The sequence below is a fragment of the Acomys russatus genome, chromosome 5 (assembly GCF_903995435.1).
Source record: "Acomys russatus chromosome 5, mAcoRus1.1, whole genome shotgun sequence".
Taxonomy (NCBI): Eukaryota; Metazoa; Chordata; class Mammalia; order Rodentia; family Muridae; genus Acomys; species Acomys russatus.
Window position 1 is genome coordinate 59591509 of NC_067141.1, and position 18302 is coordinate 59609810.

General features: G+C 43.3%; 1 protein-coding gene across 1 annotated transcript in view; it reads left to right on the forward strand.

The window, feature by feature from the left end:
- The first annotated feature begins 11474 nt into the window (after positions 1-11474).
- The window catches only part of Cc2d2b (coiled-coil and C2 domain containing 2B), a 72575-nt gene continuing 65747 nt past the window's right edge, over positions 11475-18302 (forward strand). Inside the window, exons 1-3 of the mRNA XM_051146955.1 lie at positions 11475-11516; positions 16324-16381; positions 18107-18171. Coding sequence (XP_051002912.1) covers positions 11475-11516; positions 16324-16381; positions 18107-18171 — 165 coding nt within the window. The remainder of the gene's footprint in view (positions 11517-16323; positions 16382-18106; positions 18172-18302) is intronic.

The window sequence follows — 18302 nt, forward strand, 5'->3', positions numbered from 1 at the left end:
AGTTGTGTGGAGAGCAGGGACTTTCTCTGACATGAACTCTGGTGGCCCCTATTTGACCACTTCCCCTTGCTGGGAGACCTGGTAGCACTCAGAGTAAGAGTAGGCAGGCTACCAGGATGAGATCTGATAGGCTGTGATCATATGGTGGGGGAGAAGGTCCCCTTCTGTCACAGACCTAGGGAAGGGGAATAGGATGAAAGAGGGAGGGAGGGGAACAGGAAGATACGAGTGAGGAGATAACAATTGAGATGTAATCTGAATAAATTACTTTAAAAAAAAAAAAAAAGAACACTGTCTGTTCTTCCAGAGGACCTGGTTCAATTCTCAGCAACCACATGGAAGCTCACAACTCTCTGAATTTCAGTTCCAGAGAATCCAGTGCCCTCTTCTGGCCTGTGCAAGCACCAGGTACATATATAATAAACATAAATATGTACAGGCAAAACACTATAAGCATAAAATTTTTGTTTTTAATAATAGTAACAACAACGATGATGATGATGATGACGATGATGATGATAACAACAAGTACTGGAGAAAGAGCCCACAGTAACTAACACTGGTAGGAGAAGGAAAATAGAAATTTATTAGAGAAAACACAGAAGCAAACAGAGAAGGTAGAACAAGACTAAGGAGCAGTTTACAGAGCAAAGAACAAACAAGAAACAATGGCACTGACCATGAGAAAGCCCTTGGTGGTCGAGCTGACGAGATGGCTCAGCAGCTACGGGTGCTTGCTACTTAAGCTTTATGACCTGAGTTCAGTGCCTGGGACCTGCATATGGAAAGAGAGAACCAATTTCGATAAGTTGTCCTCTGACTTCCTCATGGCATGTGTGAAGCTATACAATAAATAAACACATAACAAGAAAGCCCTTGGTGGCATGATGGGTGATAGAGGCCAGACTCTGTGGGTGGGACAGTAACAGGTAAGGAAAAGAAATGGATTACTTTTGCTACAAGTTTGGATATAAAAGAGAAGAAAGAAATCTGAGAGTTATTTCCCTTTTGTTGGGAAGATGGAGACTGAACTGGTGCAGTGAGATGGGGAAGGTGTGAAGCGGTGATTAAGACTTCAGTGATGACACAAGGCCCCAGAAGGGACAGGATGGATGGGACCCAGGACAGCAGCTGTAGACAAGGCCAAAATACCCATTCTCTTTAGCAGAAGAGAGAGAGCTGTCTGTCCTGGAGAGCTGGCTTGGTGGTCAGCATCCATGCCTTAATTTCTATTGCTTCTGACAAGCAAAGGCAGCTGCTGAAAGTTTGAGGCTTATGTGATTGGGCTTTGGAAGGGATAGGTATGAAAGCACCAGTGGTGTTGGAGGTTAATCTGATGTATTTTGATGCTAATTAATAAAAGGCCTTTACATCTGGCCAGGGCAAATGGGATAGGTATGGCTAAGGTTCTCGGGCTTGGGAAGACAGACAGAATCTTGGGAAGAAGAGAGACTGGAGGAGAAGAGAGGAGAGGAAGGCTGCCATGGGTTAGATGGAAAAGAAGCACATGGCCGGCGTGGATGGAGATTTGGCCCAGGAAGAACATTAGCAAGTATTTGGGATTATGGATGGGAGGTAGCTTGATAGAAATTACTAGAAGCAGATGGCATGGGATTGGGGCAGGTATGGAATATCTGCCCTGCCCCAGGTTAACTAAGGCTATTTTAAAATAGAATAGGTGTCTGTGTCTTGACTAATTGCTAGTGGGTCAGAAAATACTGCTGTAATAATAAGTATAGGCCTGATAATAAACATTATTAGGCTATACTGGTAAATTAACAACAACAAAATGGTGGCAGGCTGCACCATGGACCATACCACGTACTCTCCACCTAACAGTCTGTGTGATTATTATTATTTTAAAAGATTTATTTATTATATATTACATATACAGTGTTCTGCCTGCATGTATGCCTGCACACCAGAAGAGGGAACCAGATCTCATTATAGATGGTTATGAGCCACTATGTGGTTGCTGGGAATTGAACTCAGGACCTCTAGAAGAGCAGCCAGTACTCTTAACCTCTGAGCCATCTCTCCAGCCCTATTATTATTTTTTTAACTTAGACAATCTTGTGACTTTTTCACGGACCTGGAGAGATGGCCCAGCAGTTACAGGCATCTGCTGCTCTGAAAGAAGGTGGGCTGTGGGTCCCAGTACCCACATCAGGTAGTTCACAATTGCCTCTAATACCAGCTCCAGGACAGCTGACACGTGCACATACATGCACATAAAAAAATATTTTGAACTAAGTTGCCTTTTCGGTGAGATGAAAAAGGAGTCAGCTGGGCTGAAGCCAAGTAAAGAGCACGCTGGACAAAAGTGGGAGGAGCAAAAGGCGAGGAGAGTTAGGATGGGCAAAGAGCCTCACTCTGGTTAAACAGGACCAAGTACTTTGGGAGATGGGAATGCAACTCAATCCAATGGATGCTGCTGGTGATAGTGGTCAGGGGCACCATGTGATGAAGTGAGAGATTAAAATAAAAACAAGGGAAAGAGGGGAAAGCAGTTAAGAGTGCTGCTGCTCTTGTGAGAGGTCCCAGGTTCGGTCTCCAGCACCCATAGGGCGCCTCACAACATCATGAATTTCTAGAATCCAACACCCTCTTCTGACCTCTGTGGGCACTGTGCGTACGTGATACACATATATTCACACAGACAGACACTCATACACATTTTAAAAGAGGACTTTTTGCAGAGGAGGTGAGGCCATGTGAAGGAGTGGCCTCTGGGTGGGTCCATAAAATTAAAGAAGTTTTTAAAAGGTAAAGAACAAAGGTGAGACTATCAGAGTTCTAATCACAGCAGTTAGGGAACTCAGGTTTCTAGACCGGTGCACACAATGACTAATATTTTAATCCTCCCCAACCCCAGAATCCTGCAGTTAAAAAAAAAAAAAAAAAAAAAAAAAAAAAAAAAAAAAAAAAAGACAGTTTGGTGCTAAAATCCTTAATGAATAGAGAGTGACCAGGTAGCTAGTAAATGACAGTTTGAGCAGAGGAGAGGCAAAAAGTATAAGAAACTTGGCATGGTGGTGTATACCTGTGAAACCTGTGTTCAGGAAGCTGAGGCAGGAGAGTCAAAATCTGAAAGCCAATCCAGGGCACACAGTGGCACATGTTTGAAAACAAAACAAAACAAACAAACAAAAAAGACACAGAGAAAGAGGTCTGTGTTTTAGAAGGTAAGATGTTAAAGGCCTTGGAATAGTTATGAGGAGACAGAGAATACAGATGCTACTTCCGGGTACAGCAGAGTATGGGGCATAGCTCTCCAGTGGGGGGTGGCTGGGAAAGGTGTCCTTAAGCAAAAGCTAGGCTCCAAAATCTGCAGAGTGTCCTGTGAGAGAAAGGTATAGAGGAGGTTTTGGTTGTTGTCGTCATCGTCATTGTCATCATCGTCGTCATCATCATCATCTTTGGTCCAGAGGAAGAGCAGCAAGTGAGATGATTAGTAGGTGGCAGAAGTGTGGAGATGAGGCCACATGAAGGAGTAAGTCATCTGAGTGGGCACAGAAGCTAGAGCCCAGATGGGATTCCACAGAGCTCCAGCAAAACAAGAGACCTCGAGACTTTATTGCTGGTAAGGTCTAACACCAGGAGTATGTCTGTCGCTGTACTGTTTAAAAAGGAAAACAATCATAAGAAACTCAGGTGTGACTCTCAGAATGAAAAAAATTAAGGATATTTTAATTCTTTTGACATAATGCGTATATTCAGACAATAAAATCAAAGCTGAAAAATTCAATAGGCTCATACAAGATGATGGAAAAGATGAAGGGCACTATAAGTTCTGAATATTCATATTTGAAAAAGAGCTCAGCTTTAATTCGCTCACACCTGCTATGGACCCATGCTAGCACTCAGCTTTGTTTCAGGAAGTGGGATCTTTGCTGTGCCACCACCTGGCAACCCTGCAATCGCCCTTGTTATTGCAAAACTCTGGCTTTGTAGCAGAGAAGCTTGAAGAAGTGGACAAATGGACAGGGGTGGGGCAGGGTGGGGTAGGGTGGGGCCAGGGCAGGCCTGCCTGGTCTTGAAGATTCTGGCTGTTCTGGACATGGACATAATGTAAAGGGGGAAATAAATCTTCCATGTGGTGATATTGTACCTGTTATGTGGTGTCAATACCAACTGCCAAGCTGACAGCATCTAGAATCCCCTAGGAGACAAGCTTGTTAGGAACCGTCTACACAAGGCTAACTTCTGGGGACAGTTTCCAAGTTTTCTCCATTGGGTTAACTGAAGTGTAGGAGGCCTGCCATCCCATGGCCCACTGTACTGGGCTAAACAAAAAGGAAAAAATAAGTGAACAGCGACGGCACTCATCTCTCTCTCTCTCTCTCTCTCTCTCTCTCTCTCTCTCTCTCTCCTCTCTCTCTCTCTCTCTCTCTCTCTCTCTCCTTCCTGACTGTGGTTGCAATGTAACTATTGCTCAAGCTCCTACTGCCATGACTTCCTGCCAAGGTGGACCGACTGCACCTTGAACTGTGAGCCAAAGTAAAGCCTTCCTCCCTTAAGTTGCTTTTGTCAGGGCATTTTACCACAGCAACAAGATAGGTAACAGATGCACACAGATACCCACGTGGAACAACTGGCACCTTCACCTGGACTGCCAGGAATCGCTCTATGACGGAAAGAATTAATTCAGCAGCAAGCCTAGAAGACTCTTCTGAGCTCATCAAACACCTGAGAGTGTGTTACAGTACATTGTATCGGTTCAGCCTAAGATGACTAATAACTGACACAGAGTCTGAAATGTACTTTAAAGCTGTTAGCACTATGTGCCAGGCAGATTCTAAACTGATATAAATCTACTGGTAAACTAAACAAACTACTGTAAACCTCATAACATACATATATTCCAAGCACTTGCCACTATGATCCTTGGGTCGTTTCTCTTCCTAGTCCACTGTCAACCATCTTTCCCTTGGTTCCGCCCCGTCTCCAGGAAGTCCCGCCTTCCACTTCCTGTCCTCCCTCGCTGATTGGCTAAACAGCGCTTTATTGACAGTTGTTACATCCACTCAAGACATTCCTCCACAAGAGCATCTCTGAGGATTATTCTACAGACTTTAGAAAGTCGTGGAAAATTGATTTCTATTTTTATAAAGTGAAGGGAGACCACTGCTCAACCCTCAGATGATTATGATAATTCATATCTGATAACTTCAACTTAAGCTCTTAAGCACAGGATTTAGGGAAGGTCCTTTCTCATGCTCCTTACGTCTGTATCTTCTTTTACACCAGCGTTTTCCAGATTCCCTAGCACAAGTTGGAATGCTCTGTAATCTAAAGGGACATTCATTCCTCACTTCCCCCTCTTGAGGTATCTCTGATTTGTGATGGTGTGGTTTTTTTCTTCTTCTTCTTCTTCCTCTTCTTCTCCTCCTCCTCCTCTTCTTCCTCCTCCTCCTCCTCTTTGGAGAAAAGTCCTTTGGAGGAAAAAAACCAAACCTTTATTCTGGGTGAGAAACTGTTGTCATAGGCCGAGTACCCATCTCTGGCTACAGCTTACAATGCTCTTCACATGCATGCCACTGGATGATAATCTTAGAAGTTAAAGTCCGTCATATTCTGTAATACTTGCACCATGCAGACATTTCCCATCTAGTCCATGACATCAGTATTCAAGGAAAGCATTTTTGATTTTGTGTTAAGACTTGGCTTTGTTGGACTGTAGAGACGGCTAGGCCCTTAAAGGCCGGGCTCACAACCAAAAGGACAAGAATCTACCGTCATTGCTCCTAAATTGTTATACCAGATGAGCACAAGACAGCAGAGATGGGAGGACCACCGACCTTCATTTGATGAGAGTTTGGGGTCTAGACACACTTAACAGTGAGTAGTTTGTTTGTTTTGTCTTTTCCAGATAATGAAGCAAGTGGACCTTCTGTGTTCCTTTCCTTGTGTCCCAGGGTCCCTCCTAATCTGGACCGCACCTTCTCTCTCAAGTGTGAGGCTGACTAAGTTTTAAAGACCTCCTAAGTGTCTTCAGAATCACAGGCCAAGCATTCAATGGGGTGGACGCAGAAAGCAGTTCATAAAAATGTCATGTTGGGATGAAAGGACACACACCACTTGTGCTGAGGCCCCACTAGCAAGCTCTCAACTTTATAAGGTTTATATAGGTCATTAATAACAAGGAGCAAAGAGGTACAGCGTGGGGGAGCATACTTCTATTTTATTTGTTTATTCATTTAATGCCTCTGAGTGATGCCCTCCTGTGTAAGTGCACTCTCAAATGCCACGGTTTGACTTTGGCTGTCTTCCTCCACCACAGTCCACTTTATTTGCTGAGATATCGTTCTCTTCTGGGGCCCAGAGCTTGCCCCGGGGATCCCTGCCTCTGCCTCCACAGTTGCCTGGCCTACCATGGGTTCTGGAAATCCAAACATCATCGATCTCACATTGTTTTATGTAGTGACCTACCTCCCCAATCCAAGACTTCTTAAAACTTTTTTCTTAGACTTATTTTATTTTTACTTATGTGTGTATGGGGGTGGGGAGCATGTGTATTTGTGGATTTAGGTGCTACTGAGGCCAGGAGAGGGCATCAAACACCCTGGAGCAAGAGTTGCAGGCAGTTGCGGGCCTCCCAACTGGGTGGGAACTCTGGGCCTTCGGAAGAGCAGTTAAATAAATGTTCTTAACCACTAATCTATCTCTCCGGCACCCAGCCTAAGACGTAAAAGTAAGTTTGTGATATGAATTGTACATTCTGAAAAATAAAACTCAATCACTCGCTTTGAGAGCTGCGGCATGGGGCCACATTCCGGTCACCTAATATGAAAGCATCCATACCAGAGCCAGCTCTCCGGTATCCAAGTGCAGCAATCAAGCCCGACCGCTACTGGGGCGGAGCACAAGAAGCTGAGGACCCTAGGGTGGGGAGGGCTGCCCAGATGCACGGGGAGACCTCGTGCAGAGAGGCGGGTCAAAACCCTGTGGCTGGAGAGCAGAAGGGCAAAAGCGCAGAACATTCCCTAAGACGGGGATCCACATTGCGCATGCTCCTGAGCCGCAGGCGTTGGAAGCTTCCTGCGGATCTGCCTTCCGGTCCCAAGCCTTCTGAAAGAGCAGTGTTCATCAGGTGAATGTCCTGCCACCCTTACGGTCCCCACCGCGGTCCCTTGAGCACACTGGGGGTGGAGCCTTGCTCGGTACGGAGCCCTGGGGCCGAGATAACAGGGCAACCGAGTGAAGCGCCTGAAGGACACGGAACCGGGTCACCTGCCAGCCGGTCCCATTAGGATAGAGCTGAAAACGTGTACATTTCACAGTGCGGGATTTGGGTTAAGTTTGGGTCAGAAAACTATTTCCTTAAGTGGAGGAGTGTGGGTGGCTGGAGTTGAACTCTTTGCTAGGATAAGCATTAAGATAGCACCTTAGAACCAGCAGAAATATGAGCGTCAAGGTAGAAAGTAAGGGCCAACGGAAGGTGTGTACAAGAGCCAGGAAAAAGTCCTCAGAAGACTGCAGAGTGTGAATTAGTCTAGAAACATGGCGTGCAGCCCGTTAAGAAAAGTTGCGATAAATAAATAAATAAATAAATAAATAAATAAGGGATGGCTGGGGAGAATAAAGATTAGACTTGCTGCATAGAGGGCTATGTGGCAAGTGTGGCCTGAGGGTCTTCTCCCTGAGAAAGGCCTCTGGGTTGACTTTCTCCTATTGAGACTAAGTACCGACCCAGAGATGGCTCTTCAGCCTACACTATAGACAGCACAAGATTCCTACCAGCTTCCTGGACCTGGTGGCCATGTTTGCTCTGTAGATTAATCCACTCTCATAATTCCCGTGATCAATTTCCAGGTACCATAATTATGCTGCCTTGGGCGCATTAGATATAAACTTTCAATCTATGTAACAGTTTGGACCACCCGTTTCTGTATTTATTTCAGTTTTTATTCATCACACTTTTGCCACACCCTGCAGCAGAGAGAGGGGACAAAAGGACAAAGTGAAGTCTTTGTCACACAGGAGCAGGCTGTGATTTACCATTTGGTCTTGAGAGCACAGGGGACTTGGTGGTGATGTTTTTCCAAAGACACCAGTTTGTAGTTCAGAAGGCTTCTTTTCAGGCCATGTGTTCCTTTGATCCTCCTGCCTTCTGCCTCTCCTATGCTAGGATTTTAGGCATGCATCCCCAGGACGAGCCTGAGCCATGGTTCCCTCTTCCTGATTTGGGAGAACAAATCACAGTTAGTGAGAAGATGAGATTTTTTTTTTAACGTGTCAGGAGGCAGGCTACGTGAGGGTCCTGATGCTTTTCACAGACTATGGCTGGTGGGATGCTTTTGTTAAATTGTGCTTTTTTGGTAACCTACTACTAAGGGGTAGCTGGTGCTGTATGCTTAGTGGGTTTTTAGTTGGACAGAATGCTACCACTGTTTTAATTTTCATTGGAGTCTTTTTGGCATAGCACTCTAACTAAAACCTTCAAGCTGTATGACACTTAATTCACTGAGATAAAGATGCAACCTCATTGGACTGAAGTCTGTTGTAGGCAGGAAAGAGGGGACATTATTACCTTCTAAAAGAAGTCCAGTAAGAACCCGTGGAGGAGCAGGGTGGTGGTGGCAGTGCATACCTTTAGTCCCCAGAACTCAGGATCCCTATGAGTTCGAGGCCAGCCTGGTCTGCAGAGTGAGTCCAGGACAGCCATGGCTACACAGAGAAACCCTGTCTTGAAAACAAAAAATGAACAAACATACTTCTGGAAGCACTCTTAGCCATTTTAGCCGTTGAGCCATCTCTCCCATCCCAGCATACAGAGCTTTCTAAAGGACAAGCAAGGAGTAAAACCTTTTACTAATAAAATTGCCATCTGCTTGCTGTGGGTCATAATCGGCTACAAGAATTACTGTGTTTTGACACTGGACTTGTAGGGCATCGGATACAGAAAGTGTTAATCCTCAGTTTCCCTACCCTTTAGAAGAAGCTTTAACTGAAAAAAAAAAAAAAAAAAAAACAAGAGAGAGAAAGAAAGAAAGAAGAAAAAAGAAAAGAAAAAAGAAGACGACATAATAAAAAGTTGGCCTTTACCCGAGGTCAGCTTTTAAACAGAAAACATCAAGCCCTGTAAGAGGGAGGTTTCAGTACAGCAAATGTGCTTTTCATCTAGCACTGTAATTTTATCCAGTGTTTATTTATCCTATATCCTTTGTGGAATATTAACGGGCTAAGAATATCTTCAGATCTGAAAAAAAAAAGTTCAACATTGTATCTGCTCCATTTTATTTAATAAATCATGAACGTTTTATTATATAGAGGATGTTTCCTGTGATTTATGGACAAACTTTGCAGAGGCACCTGAAAGCCAGCTATTTGTTTGAGGTTCATGTTAATGTGTGTTTTTGGTGTTTTGAGATAGGGCCTCCCTATACAGGCCACAAAGGACAATAATTAAGATTTCCTGCTTCAGCCTCCTTGAATGTTAGGACTATGGGTGTGAACCATCATGCTGGGCTTGGGGTTCATCTTAGAAGGTATTGAAGAATGGGAGGTACTGATAAATTAAAAACTGACTTTTCTTGTGGTCCTATTCCTGTTGTGTCTAATCTTGGCACATGAGCAGTTAGAACCTTAAGTGTCCTTAAGCCATTCAATGTGCCCTATCGACTAACAGGACTTCACTATGTCCTATCTACTAATTAAGAAAAAAAATCTAGCTAACTTGGACTTGACCCTTTCTATTCAGTATTTTTACATCCTGTCCAAACCTTTTCCCCAAGTCTCTCATATACATCTGCTTCCACTCTCCATCCCGACACCCATTTCTAAACTCAGTTCTCTAGTATTGCTTTTTTTTTTTAAATGACAGCTGCCATTTATCATACCTTTAAAGAATTAGTTGAATTTTGAAATACATAGGGGCTTTGCCTTATTTATATATGTCCACCACTAGCATGCAGATCCCCTGCCTGGAATTGGAGTTACAGAGGTTGTGAGCTGCTATGTGGGTACTGAGAATCGAACCCAGTCTCCTGCAAAAGTAGCCAGGACTTTTAACCTTTGAGCAATCTCTGCACCCCCTTATTAGGACTATTAAAAGTGTTCTACTTCTGTGAAATATATCTATATTTACTCAATTTTTCCACTTTTACTGTTGCCATGTAACTAAATTCTCAGGTATTTTGAAATTTTAAAAGGGGATATGCTATTTTTTCTATGATATTAGGGTATATTTATAACATATTTAGTCCCAGCACTCAGTAGGCAGAAGCAAGTGAGTCTCCACGAGTTTGAGGCCAGCCTACTCTACACAGTGAGCTCTTTGAAGCCAGCCAGGGCTACATAATGAGATCCTGTCTCAAAACAAAACTAAAACTAAAACCAACCAAACAAAAAATTTTACCATAGGTAACTTCTATATGTGTCTTGTGTATTCTGCTGTTGAAAAGCTTTCTATTTGTGTCAAAAATTCTTCTATTGTATTCCTTGGGTTTCAATGCATACATAGCTATCATTTATAAATAATGATAATTTTATCTTCCCCTTCCCAAGAATTGTAACTCTTGCATGTCTTATCAATTTAAGTAATGCTTTCTTTCCCACCAGGAGCTGTTTGTTACTGTTCAAAGCCATGGGTTTCCTTATGACATTTCACACACACATTATTGTATTTGCTCACACCTATCCCATTACTACCCATCACATGTTTGCCCTCTCAAGGAGTCTCCTTCCTCTTCCCTTCTACTTTTCAGATTTCTTTTCTTCGATTTTTTAGCCCAAGTCTCATTGTGTAGCCATGGCTGGCTGGAACTCGCTATATAGACTAGACCGGCCTTGAGTGTACCACCATGTCCTATCCTATGTACTTTCATGCCATCCCCGGTGTGTGTGTGTGTGTGTGTGTGTGTGTGTGTGTGTGTGTGTGTATGTGTTTTCCATGTGACAAAATATGTCATTTGTCTTTCTTTTTCCCTTCTTGAGTTCTTGTTAATTCTGCCTATTTCCATTCAATGCCTCTCTTCTCCCTTAGTCCACCCTTTCATGTCATTAATAGATAGATTGATTCTGCATATGAGGGATTAAAGGTGTATACCACCATGCCCTCCTTGTTTTGTATTTTCATACTAATATAGTGACAAGTCTTAGGTAGAGCAAAACAACAGTATTTTTCATCTTTTATTGTATCTTTTTGAGCTTTCAAATGCTATTCTTTTAGTTTTTTAATGTGTATGTGTATTTTGCCTGTTTTATGGCTTGTGAAACACGTGCATGTACAGCCTCGGGAGGCCAGAAGGGGGCACTGGATGCCTGGGGAGTGGAGTTCTGGGTAGTTGTGAGCTGCCATGTGGGTACTGGGAAATCAAACCTAGGTCCTCTGAAGAGCAGCCTGTGTTCTCAGCCACCACCGAGCCAGCCCTCCAGCCCCGCCCATGCTTGCTAATCCTAGCATGATGGTCTTATTTTAATAACATAGCTTCTTGGTCTCCTTTATTTAGGAAGTGAAAATAAGAGTCATCATGAAGAAGATCTCAAAGAGAAGACAAGAGATTTTTAGAAAGGTAAAGTATTAATGAAATGGCTTTTTAAAGAACACGTTTTTATAGCATTTTACCAAGACGTATGATTTCCTTAAAAAAAAAAAGTGTTCATTTGCATTCAGTTACTTTCATGATCTCCGCTGTACATTTTGACCCTTAAACAGTTTGTAATAAACTTGTATATAGTAGCATTGGAGAGAAATAGGCTTAGAGTCATTAAAAGCATCCCTGCTTCCTCCCAGGCAACAGGAACTCATCTTACATGTCCATCTACTGGAGGTCACTTCTTCTTCTTCTTTTTTTTTTTTTTTATTAATTTATTCTTGTTACATCTCAATGGTTATCCCATCCCTTGTATCTTCCCATTCTTCCCTCCCTCCCATTTTCCCCTTATTCCCCTCTGCTATGACTGTTCCTGAGGGGGATTACCTCCCCCTGTATATGCTCATAGGGTATCAAGTCTCTTCTTGGTAACCTGCTGTCCTTCCTCTGAGTGCCACCAGGTCTCCCCCTCCAGGGGACATGGTCAAATGTGAGGCACCAGAGTATGTGAGAAAGTCATATGCCACTCTCCACTCAACTGTGGAGAATATTCTGACCATTGGCTAGATCTGGGAAGGGGTTTAAAGTTTACCGCCTGTATTGTCCTTAGCTGGTGCCTTAGTTTGAGCGGGACCCCTGGGCCCAAATCTGCCTATCATAATGTTCTATTTGTAGGTTTCTAGGACCCTCTGGATCCTTCTACTTTATTCTTCTCCCAAGCTTCTCTCATCTAGAGTCCCAATAGATGTCCTCCCCTTTGTCCCAGTTTCCTGGTAAGTGAAGGCTTTCGTGGGACATTCCCCTTGGGCTAGTATGCAGATATAAGTGAGTATATACCATTTGAGTCTTTCTGCTTATGAGTTAACTCACTCATTATGATAATTTCTAGCTCAATCCATTTATCCACAAATTTCGGGAATTCCTTGTTTTTAATAGCTGAGTAGTATTCCATAGTGTATATGTACCACAGTTTCTTTATCCATTCTTCTACTGGTGGACACTTAGGCTGTTTCCATGTTCTGGCTATTATGAATAAGGCTGCTATGAACATGGTTGAGCAAATTTTCTTGTGTGCTGGAGCATCTTCTGGGTATATTCCAAGGAGTGGAATAGCTGGGTCTTGAGGAAGCCCTATTCCCATTTTTCTGAGATAGCACCAGATAGATTTCCAAAGTGGCTGTACTAGTTTGGAGGCCACTTCTTAACGTGAGAAGTAGAACAATAAACACAGATGTGCAACTGTCTTTGCCTTTTGTTTTGCTTTTTGAGATGGAGTCTTTCTTTGTCACCCTGGCTGTTCTGGAGCTCGTTATGTAGACTGGGATGGCCTTGAGTTCACGGAGACCTGCTTGCTCCTACCTCCAGAAGTGTTGGGATTATAGGCATGCTCCTCTGTGCCTGGCTACAAACGCCTTTGATATGTTGGCTTGTGTTGGGCCTATGGCCAGGAATAGTGTAGCTGGGCCATGTTATCATTGCATCTTCAGGTTTTTTTTTTTTAAAGAGTCTGTGTACTGATTTCCCTAGTGGCTGCCTCAGTTTACACTCCCACCTTCTTCACGTGTGCACAGCCTAAGTGTATTCTCCTCTTCATGAAGGCTGCTCTGACAAGAATGAGGTAGAATCTCACGCCACTTTTAACTTGCATTTCTCTGACGCTTGAGAGATTTGAGCATTTTTTCCAGATATTGATTGGCACTCACATTTCTTGTTTTGGGAGCTTTTTAGTGCAGCAAGCCTCTGTTGGCTGGGTGATGGGCACTGGTGTGTAACTTTGCAGTTCTTTACAGATGCTAAGTGTCCTTCCTCCGCCAGTTGCTTTCTTTGCAATATAGCAGCCTTTTCATTTCCCATAATCCCACTTGTCAATTCTTGGGATCTCATCTGTTGGAGAAGAGAACATTTTTCCTTTTCATATATCTTGAAATGTTTGCCCATGTTTTCTAGAAAAGCCTAACAGTTTGTCTGGACTTTCATCTACTTGGAGGTGATTTTTGCACAAAGGAAGAGATCTGAATTGTTCTGTACGTGAACATGCAGTGCCCTCTGCCCCAGCATCATTTGTTGAAGATGTTGCCTTTTTTTGCAATTTATGTTTTGACACCTTTTTCAAAAGTTGGCCATCTCCAGGTGTGTGGGTTTATCACTGGGTCCTGAGCCCACAATGGGAGACTGAGAAAACTTCGTTCTCATGTAAGTCAGGGTAGTAGCAGCTGTGACAGCAGCAAGGCAGATGCACTTAACAGCAAGGAGAGAAGCAAAAACTGACCTGGGATCTCCTTATATTATATCCAGGCCAGTGCTGGAAGATGCCACTGGCTTTTGAGAAGGGTCCCCCCAGTTAATCCTTCTGGGAAATAGCTACAAAGATCCACCAACAGGTGTGTCTCTCAGTTAATCTTGGCTCCATTCAAGTTGACAACCAAGATTAACCATTCGAAAGGTTTATCAGTCTTGGTTTTTTCCCCCCAAAGAATCAACTCCTTATGTGATTGATTCTGTGTGTTGTTCTTTTAGTCTCCGTTTTATTAATTTCTGCTGCCCTGATCTCTGTCTCTGCTAACTATCTTTATATTGACTGGTTCTTGTTTTCCTGTAAGACCTTGAAATAATAAATCAAATGTTATTTATTTTGGAATTCTCTGATTTGATAACTTTGTTTGTTTTTGTTTTTTGAGACGGGGTTTCTCTGTGTAGCCTTGGCTGTTCAGGACTCGCTTCATAGACTAGGCTGGCCTCGAACTCACAGAGATTGGCCTGCCTCTGCCTCCAGAGTGCTGGGATTGCAGGTGCCGGGCTTTAAAAACTTTTATATCTGTAAGTCCAGGCGCTTTTATACCAGTGCATCTGTCTTCCTTAGCCACATCCTCGGGGTTTGGATAATTGTGCTTTCATTTTCATCCAACTCAAGGAACGTTCACATTTCCTCCCTGAGTTCTTCAAGGATGCACTGTTTCTTCAAGAGAGTACAGTTCCATCTCCAAGTGTTTGTAATTTCCAGGGTTTCAGCTGCTCTCAATTGCAAGTTTCTTCTATGATCTGACACAAGAAACTATTTTGATCCGTTTGTATTTGCTAAGATTTTAACAAGCTAAAAACAATTAAACTGAAAATCAAAACCAGGAATTAAAAACCCAAATAGAAGACAAACAAACAAATAAACAAACAAGGGCTGGAAAGATAGATCAAGAAGTTAAGAGTATTGGCTGCCCTTCCAAAGGTCCTGAGTTCAATTCCCAGCAACCCCATGGTGGCTCACAACCATCTATAATTAGATGGGTTGTAGGTGGGAGAAGAGCAGCCTGTCTTCTCATTTCAAACAAGTTAGGTCAGAGTGCCCTCCCAGCTGAGGAATGTTTGACAAAATTGTTGGAAACTAGAGCTAGATTTCCTCTACTAGTCTCTTGCCAAAGCCGGTGCTCTACTGTCTCTTCAGGGGCCACTGTCCTCAGTGTCTTTAGTTGTCCTGAGAGTGGCTTGTGGTTAGTGAGAAGGGGGCATATCGGCTCACAGTGGCCTTCTTCAGGAGTGATACTGTGATGCGGGAGTCACTGGCAGATTTTCAAATTCTTCTATAAAGTCCATTATCTAGATTCTTTTTATATTAAATTTTTAAAAATCAGGATACCCTGTTTTGATTTTTTTTCAATAAAAGTCCATTCTTAAGTTTTTAAATATATTTATTTGTGTGTGTGTGTGTGTGTGTGTGTGTGTGTGTGTATTAACACATACATATGCATGCCATAGCACACCTGTGGAGGTCGGAGGATAATTGTGGGAGTTGGGTCTTTCATACTACAATATGGGTCCCGGGGATAGAGTTCTGGCACCTTCATCCACAGAGCCATCTCACTAACCCTCAAATCCAAGTCTTGAATATGCAAATGTGCGGCTAATATGTATCCTTTTACTTTTTCCATTCCAGCTTCAAGCTATTTGGTCAGCAGGTGCAATTGCTTTGTCAAGAGTTTTTGCTACTATATACCTCAAATTTAAAGCTGAAAACAAACTCATACTCCATGCCACTGGAGCGTGAGAATAGTTACTTTCTAGGGTTGAGCTTTGAGAAACTACAAATGTTCCTCTTAGCATCCTGAACTTTTAGTACTGGCGTTCAGTTCCTCCTGCCAGGAGGTAGCTAGAATGTTTTTTGATGTTTGGGAGGGAAACCAGAGCTAGAGACACATATTTGGGAGGCCGTGGAGAGCACACACTTACCAAGGCCTTGGGCACACTTGCCTTTTTGTGATGGGGAAACAGTACGGCTGCTGAAAATAAAGGGGAGAGGACAGTGAGGAATAGGAGGCAATGTTGAGATACTTTTCAGGAAGGAAGGTGTCCACATTGTCAGGTACTGCAGAGAACTCCCTCAAGAAATGACAATTGTGGATTAAAAAAAAAAAAAGATTTTATTTATTATTTATACACTACTTTGCTCTGATGTGTGCCTGCACGCCAGAAGAGGGCACCAGATCCCATCACAGATGATTGTGAGCTACCATGTGGTTGCCAGGAACCTAACTCAGGACCCCTGGGAGAACAGACAGTGCTCCCAACCTCCAAGCCATCTCTCCAGCCCCAACAATTGTGGATTTTTAAAGTACGTTTACATGTGTGTAAATTCGTCGGAATTCATGTAAATTAGTAAAAAATAAATTCAAGTTTGAGTAGAGAGACAAGAGAATATGAATTGATATTTTACAGGAGACAATGTGCAGATGCTGACATAAGAAACGCTGTTCATAACTGTTGGGTGTAACCTAACCTTCCCTGCTTTCCCCCACAGATGTCAGAAGCAGCATGCAGCAGTACCGCAGAAGTAATGGACAGGCTGCCGTCAAAAGGTTCTCCCTTAGCGTGGCCCAACTCTGATATCCTTGGGTTTTAGTTTTTAAAGTAGGCTTCCTATATGATAGAGGAAGGGCCCAAGAAAATACATAGAAATCAGCCTCCTGAAGTTCCGTTTTCTCCATCACTCATCTGCACATGGAGGAGTCACTGGTGCCTGAGACTGGGTTAGACCTTCAGTGCGTGTAGATGCAGAACCTGCTTCGGAAGACCTCTTGTGACTTAGCTCTAGTCCTACTCCTTATTCACGTTGGGGTGGCCCACAAATACTGTATTTTCTGACCATGAAAAAAAATGTGTTAATTGTTATTTGAAGCTGGCAGTGCCTGCTAGCAGGATATGTAAATGTCACTTCCTCACCTGCCCTTAAAAGTAAGGCAAGCTGCCTGGGGAAGGCGACCTTCTCCAGTCCACCAGTTGTGTAAGGAATGTGGCTTTTTATCTAATAAAGAACTGGCAGCGGGAGCTGAGGCAAGAAGTAGGGGCAGGACTTCCAGGCAGACAGAGATGCAGGGAGAGGCAGGCCAGTGTAGAGCGCTGCATAAAGATGCATGAGGTCGCCTAGGAGATGAAAGGGAGACAGAAGGGGGACAGGAAATCAGGCAGTGAGAAGCACGTGTGGAAAGGCAGTGGAGAAGTTAAGGTCGAAGCTAGCTGAGAGACTGCCCCAGCAAAAAGCCAACAGCCTCTCTACCTTAATTAAACCTCAAGCAAGATCCACAGAATATTCCTACCTGAACAATTTACAGGAACTCAGCAGGAGGGGAAGGAAAAAGGCAAACTCAAAGGAACATGACCAATTCATCTTCCTTTTTAAACATTGTATTCAGAACTGTACTGTTGGGGTTCAAACCCAGGACAAGTGGCTGAGATAGATACCTATTTAACATACCAAAGCAGACCTGGCCTCCAGGTTCTCCCAGCATCCCTCAGTCCCTACCTGAACTTTCCTGCCCAGGGGCTGGGCTTCCCCTCCCCCCAGAGGCTCCTCACTATATAATCCAAACAGTCTGCTTCTCTCTGCTCTCTTCTCTCTCTGCACATGTTCTTTCTTTTGGGACTGGTGAACCTGCCTGAGAGCTGCCCCATACCCCCCAATAAACCTGCCTTTGTATACTTGACTTTATCTTAAATTGACTCATTTCCTTGGCTTAGAATACCTATCATGTACAACCACTGTCTTTCTCAGTCTATCCTATGAGTGGCAGAAAGTAACAAACGGCTTGGAGTCCACACATTCACTGTCAGATTCCATTCTTCCAGTTTAATATAACAACAACAGCAACAACAACCACAGCAACAACAACACAATCAGGCTTTGATATTAGTTCATGCCCCCAGTGCAGTCTATCTGGAATATAAGTGCTCTCAAAGAATTTTCTCCTAACAAGAAGACAGCAACAAAGGTTGTTTGTCTGCGGTGCCTTATGTTTTGCTTGGCTACAGGAAAGACTCTGGCTGATACCCGAGGAAGTAGCAAGAGAAGTGACAAAGGAAAGAGAAGACGTTGCAAAAGAAACGCAATTTACCATAAATAAAACTGCTGGCAGTGAGAAGGGGGAAGAGATGCAGGGTTCTGAGTGCTCCTGAGCAGTGGCCTTTTCTCCCTGCTCATCATGATGGTTAGGCCTAGTCACAGCTGAGACACACAGCGAGCGCTGACTACTTATAGTAAGGTGATGTCAACTCTGAGTAATGTTGGTGTCTTGATTTAGGTGCAGAGGAAAATCGAAACATAACAGAGACACTGAGGGGCAAAGTAAGAGAGAAACTAAAAAATGCTAAGGTAATGCTTTTAATCGCTTTCACCTGTGTTCAGAATGACTGCTTTAATTGGAACATGGGTCCTAAAACCTTTTTTTTTTTTTTAAATGTCAAGAAAAAGCTGAAGTGGTCTTAATATACATCAATTCTAAA